The sequence below is a fragment of the Gekko japonicus genome, unplaced genomic scaffold (genome assembly GCF_001447785.1).
Source record: "Gekko japonicus isolate JY-2015 unplaced genomic scaffold, Gekko_japonicus_V1.1 scaffold435, whole genome shotgun sequence".
Taxonomy (NCBI): Eukaryota; Metazoa; Chordata; class Lepidosauria; order Squamata; family Gekkonidae; genus Gekko; species Gekko japonicus.
The window spans coordinates 665,866-672,099 of record NW_015161417.1 but is presented as its reverse complement, the minus strand read 5'-3'; the positions used below and the strand labels follow the sequence as shown (position 1 = coordinate 672,099).

At 48.1% G+C, this 6,234-nt stretch overlaps 1 protein-coding gene across 1 annotated transcript in view; it reads left to right on the top strand.

Moving 5' to 3' along the window:
- The window catches only part of MUL1 (mitochondrial E3 ubiquitin protein ligase 1), a 5,018-nt gene extending 1,195 nt beyond the window's left edge, over window positions 1-3,823 (top strand). The window contains exons 3-5 of the mRNA XM_015427971.1: window positions 72-159; window positions 1,541-1,661; window positions 2,662-3,823. Of these exons, the coding sequence (XP_015283457.1) occupies window positions 72-159; window positions 1,541-1,661; window positions 2,662-3,355 (903 nt within the window). The 3' untranslated portion in view covers window positions 3,356-3,823. The remainder of the gene's footprint in view (window positions 1-71; window positions 160-1,540; window positions 1,662-2,661) is intronic.
- Window positions 3,824-6,234: the final 2,411 nt, after the last annotated feature.

The following is a 6,234-nucleotide window of genomic DNA, read 5'->3' as shown; positions in this document are numbered from 1 at the left end:
CACTGTGTTGTGCTTCTTCTGCTGTTACTTGCTTAACTGAGACTCTTGCTGGTGTTCTCTTGCTTCTCTAGGGAGCCAAAAAGGTCACCCTAGACCAGGACCTGAAAAGTATTCTTATGGAAGCGCCTGGGAAGTGCGTCCCTTATGCAGTGATAGAAGGTAGAGTCTTTGGGTAGCCATGGGGTGATTTCTGATTTACCGTTGTTCTGCTAGCCCTGCTGCCTCTGTCAGGGTGGGTTATGGAATAATATGCAGTGTAAAGCATACAACAGCCCATCAACAATCACTCAGCGAAAAATGTATTCAGAGTTCATTGCTCATCTGAAAGCTGTACATCCAAAGACAAACCGAACAGAAATGTCATGCAAGAAGAATTTTGGAAGAGGCTCTGACCTGAGCGGGTCTCCAAGGATGGAAAACCATTGGCCTCTCTTGATTTATTTTTATTTATTTATTTTTCGCATTTATATCCTGCCCATCCCATAAACAGGCTCAGGGTGGGTTACAACATTTTAATAAATACTATAAAATTTAAAACACATTAAAGCATATATAAAATATATAAAATCGGTAGTCATGCTTGCTGTAGGGAGAATCCGGCCCATTGATGTAACCAGGTATGACTGGTTATCAGTAGGTGGGAGATCGCAACCTCAATCAATTTCAGTTTTATCTGCCTTGCAGTAGACGTAGACGTAACTAACAGCTCCAAGAGATTTTTGCTGCACATAACAAACAGTTCCAAATCCACAAACAGCCAAAGCCGCACGATTGATGGAGGGGAGACCTGCAATATTTTAAGACTTTGCGGAAAATCTGGCCACAGGGTCAGAGAGCCTCATTGGTGCTTCATTAGGGAGAGGATTCAGGAGTTGTGGTTTCTCTTGAATCACTGGAACTTATGTGATTTATGTATATGTAAGTTAGTGTTGAACCAGAAAGCATTCTGCTGCATTCTGGCTCAAAAATAAAAGCCACGTGGGACATGTAGTTCTTTGGAGGAGGTGCCTGGTGGCTTGGAGATGGTTTGGGGTCAGGGTCTGGTTCATAGAGGGTGAGGAATGATCATAGAAAGAGTAAAGTGCACACTGTTTAGTTTCCAGTTTTCTTTGTGAAATGCTGCTGGCAGTTATGAGCTTGCTCCTTACCTTCCCCCAGCCCCATAAGGCAATTTTTTCTGTAGAACTGATGGCTTTAAAATCAAGGTCCTAGCACCAACCTGGCTCTAAATTCCAACATTCTGAAACTGAGTCCTGTAGGGACACTGCCCACTGATGGCAGAATAGAAAAGAGCCTGTTCCTCACACACTAACCCCAGTCTCACCCCCAACCCCAGTAGGCTGAATGGAAACAAGGACCATCTGGACCTTTGATCTTCTTCAGCAGAATCCCATCACACATTACTCCCAGTCCTTCAGCTTGCCGATAATGCTCGAGGATTGTTCTGTCTGCTGAGTTTGCTGCTGTGTAACATGATAGGGATTTTCCTGCTGTACATTTCAGCTGGTTTTGGGTGTCAATTTCCCCCTCAACTGGATAGGTGTTGTGCGATCCGTTAAGGAAACCCTCAACAGCCAGTTTGTGGAAAACTGCAAGGGAGTGGTTCAGCGGCTGACGTTGCAGGAGCATAAGATGGTGTGGAACCGGACCACCCACCTCTGGTAGGTAACTGTGTGCTCTTAGGCTTGCAAACAGGCAAGGGAGGATGTGTCGTCCACTGGTTGCATGGGCTTGAGTGGGTGAGGCAGTGATCAGAGAAAGCAGGGGAGACCCTGGAGTATGCTGGGTACCGTTTTGTGTACTGGGTGAAGATGAGGTTGTTGGATGCAACATTTTCAGAACCCAGAGTTGCGTGCACCGGTTGGTAGCCGTTGGAACAACATGCTACATTAGGTGCAGCCCTGCCCCATGTAATCTGCCCTCTTATAGTCCTCATCAGAGTCCATGTTGCCACTTTACAGTTCATTGAGATGACTGCAGCTGATTGAGCTGAGGTGGAGCGCATGGTGGAAATGGGAGGAATCACATGAAACCTGCAGGCAGTCTAGGCAGGAAGTCGAGGAAGGGACACATCCCTACACGCATATTCACACTTGTTGAATAGCTTGGTTGTTTACTGGTTTAAGTGTTATGCGCAGGTTGCCTCTCTGTTTCTGTTTGCTCGTTCAGTGTCTTTAAAGACAGCGAAGGAGCATTCTGCACACAGCAAAACTGCACAGGCAACAGAGTTGCACTGTACTAAGTGATTCACAAAGTTACTTGGAAAAACTGTTAGGGGTGTATGGTCTATACTACTGTGTATAGTTTCCTGAAGTTAGGATCCTGCTATGGAATTCTGCATCATTTAATATGTCATATTAATACTTATGCTTTGCTTCAGTTCTGTTTTTAGACTTCTGACTGGTTCTACAACCCTAATCCTATTGCATTGTTCATTGAATGTCCCATCCGTAGATCATATTAATTCATTCTGTGTAGTCTGCTTTGAGTCCAAGTCAAACAGGCGGACTATAAATAATATAAATCAATAAAAATAATGTACATAAATATTGTGTGCAGCTGTGAGGCTGCGTCGATGCAGCAGGTGGTACAACTAACAGGGAAACCTTTGTGCCCCTTCTGCCACCAGCTTGACTTCTTTCTCGGCTCCTTGTTCCCCAGGAGCAATTACGAAAAGATCATTCACCAGAGAACAAACACAGCGGCCTTTGATCTGGTGCCCCAGGAAGGCGGCACTGACGTCGCCGTGAGGGTGATGAAGCCCCTGGATGCCTCCGAACTGAGCTTAGAGACGGTTTACGAGAAATTCCACCCCTCTGTGCAGTCCTTCACGGACGTGATCGGCCATTACATCAGCGGGGAGCGTCCCAAAGGCATCCAGGAGACGGAAGAGATGCTGACAGTGGGGACAGTGCTCACTGGTGTGGGAGAATTGGTCTTGGACAGTCACGCCATCAAACTGCAACCCCCCAAGCAAGGGATGCGGTACTACTTGAGCAGCCAGGATTTCGACTCCTTGCTTCAGAAGCAAGAATCCCACGTCCGGCTCTGGAAGATCCTGACAGCTGTTTTCGGCTTCGCTACCTGCGCCTTGTTCCTCTTCCTCCTGCACAGGCAGTACCGCCGCCACCAGGAGAAGCAGCGCCTGCGGCAGATGAGTGAGATGAGCGCGGCCGGCGGTGATGCAACCAGCAACGCTTGTGTCATCTGCCTGAGCAACACCCGGTCTTGTGTCTTCCTCGAGTGTGGGCACGTGTGCTCATGCAACAAATGCTACCAAGCACTCCCGAGGCCCCCCAAGTGCCCGATTTGTAGACAAGAAATCACGAGAGTCGTGCCTTTATATAACAGCTGAGCGTTGCCATCTAAAAAGTCCTTGGAAACGATCCTTCCTACAAAGGAGTGTTCTTTGACTGTTGCTGTGAAGCCCCACAGAGGATCCTGGAGTTGTCTGGTATTCAGTGGCTTGCGTTCTCTCCCTGCAACTTCAGACTGAGTTGAGCCGTATTAGCTGAGAATCAAAAAAGAGCTTCTGAAACTCTGGCTGCTTCTGATCTTTGGACCGCTTGCTGTAACTTTGGTGGACATGATGCCAAAATACAGGTTCTTCTCAATTGAGAATTCACACGTACACAATTGTGTGTTACTCTCCTTGTGTTTCCCATACAAGAATTAACAAAATGGTGTTTCTGGTCCTCACGATCCCTTTTGAACTGTGTGTCACCAGTGTTGCATGTGTGTTTTGCACAGGACAAATTTTAAATCTCCAGTTCTGTGTGAAGACACTTCAGATTCTGTGCAAAAAATAAATGATATAGATTAAACTGGCATCTGTTTTGCTTTGTGCGTTTCTGGGTTCAAGGATGTTCACACGTTTTGGCATGGAGTGACAGAGAGGGCAAGGGATGAGCAGGTTGAACAGAGGGAAGAGCACTGAGCTCCCTAAGGTAGATGAATGGCAAGAAGGGTAGAGGGTAGAAAGGTGCCATGGAGCTTTGCGAGTGGCATGAAAGGCCCTTCTCTCCATGCCCTGAAATCCTTGCCCTGCTCCCCTGCCATCCTATAATGAAAAGTCCAGCAGCACTATCACCATCCACTGGAGGGAGCTGGTATGGAACCTTTCCAATCATCATCTGTCCTGAATGGAGTGCTCTAAACCTGATAGCCAGGCACCATGGAAATGAATGTTTACTTGCCCTTTATTTTACTTTCAGAGCCACACAGCCAGTTGCCAAGGGAGTGCTGCTCCGCATAGTAGTGAGACTGTAACTGCCTAGGAACGCTTCCCAAAGGATTGGGGCCCGTAACAGTGGGTGGGAGAGGGGAGGCTGTTTGATTTTCTCCCTGGGGACCAAGCTCTCTGGATCTGCTTTGAAGGGAAAGGTGTTCCATAGTAGTGCTATGTGGTTGCCCCAGAACTTCCCAGTGAGTTGTACCCATGGCTCAGAACTGTGTGCTTCCTACAGCAAGCTGGCCTATTCAGCAGACTGACAGGACCCATCTGAGGGCCGGTTTTGGGGGGGGGGGTTCCACTACAGACCAGCAAATTACTTTAAGCATCCCTGAAGTATGCCTTTAATATTAATTGAGCTGTTTGCTAAGTACAGGTATAGCTGCATTTATACATCGCCTTTCTCACCCAAAGTGACTTACATCATTCATCCACTTCGTCGTCACAACCACCCTGTGAGGTAGATTAGGCTGAGAATGTGTGACTGGCTCAAGGCCACCCAGTGAGCTTCCATGGCAGAGCGGGGATTCGAACCTGTGTCTTGCAGATCCTCGTCTGACGCTTAACCACTTGACTATTGTTCAAGCCCAAAGAAATTGCACAAAATCCATGTGCGGGCTTGCGGGCTCCGTATTCTCTCTGTGCTTCCTGAAATGAGCCCTAGATGGTGCCAGATGATTGCGATGCTACACCGACATGGTGGTTCCGGCTCTAAAAGGGTTGTCGTCGTCCCCCCCCCCCTTTCCAATCGGTGCATCCATCCGTTTGCTCACTCCTTCACTGTGCAGAGCTGGAGATGTAGGATGGTAAACAAGGACAGTTACCAGAGAGAGAGAGAGAGAGCTGTCACTCTAAGCTATTTCTGTTTCCTCGCTGCTCTTTCACTCCCACAAGCGTGATACTATTGTACCTGTCGATGCATTTTCAGCAAAGAGGGTTTCTTCTGCCCTTCCTCCTCCAGCCAGCCACCTGTTTTCAGCTGCAAAGTGAAATCTATCATAGATGCGGAGGGAGACAAAGGCTTCATGTCAAAAGCAAATGGCCCACTACTGTTTAGATCGGTGGAAAGGGGCTTTGCTGGATAGCCCAAGCTAGCCTGATCTCATCAGATCTCAGAAGCTAAGCAGGGTCAGCCCTGGTGAGATGGGAGACCACTAAAGAAGCCCAGAGTTGCAACGCAGAGGCAGAAAAGGGCAAGCCACCTCTGAATATCTCTTGCCTTGAAAACTCCTTGGGGATGCCATTAATGAGCTGTGACTTGAGAGCAAAAGGGACGAGGGCTCTTCTCGTTGGCCGCTGGCCATGACAGCAGAGTGGGGCCTCTGTTGCCGGGGAGGGCTGTTGCAAGCAGGCCCTACTTGGAGGCTTCCCTGTGGTCACTGGCCATTCTTGGAAGCAAGGTGCTAGAGCAGACGGACCACTGGTCTGCTCTGTTGTAACTACTAGTGGCCTTAGGAGGCAGTGCTGAGTGGGGGCTGCCCTATTCACGGCAATGGCTGTATTTCTATGAATACGTTTATCTAATGTAGACAATCCGTATTGCGTTCCTGGAAAGGTTGAATTCCGTAACACGGTGTCACTTCCAGTGTTCCCTCTCACCTGAGTTACCGTGAGCTAGCTCACAGTTTTTTAGCCTTCAGCTCACACATTTTTGTCTTGGCTCAGGAAGGAGGGCTCCAGAGCAAACTAGTTTACGCAGTAGCCAAATCACTCCATCACAGCTTTAATGCCAGTAGCTCACAAAGTAGAATTTTTGCTCATGTGACCCCCACAGCTTAGAGGGAACATTGGTCACTTCCCCTGGAGTGCCCCTTTGATTGAAGACTGAACCTTAGACTCACAGCTCTGCCCTTCAGTTACAGCCTCTTCCCTTTTGGGGGGAAACTGAAAAAGCCTTAAGGCATTTGGGTGGCAGAGAGAGAAAGTCTGACTCAAAGTCCCTCCCTCTCCCCAAAAACTCCACGATGGTAAGAAGAAATAACTGATAATTTGCTGGTCTTCAG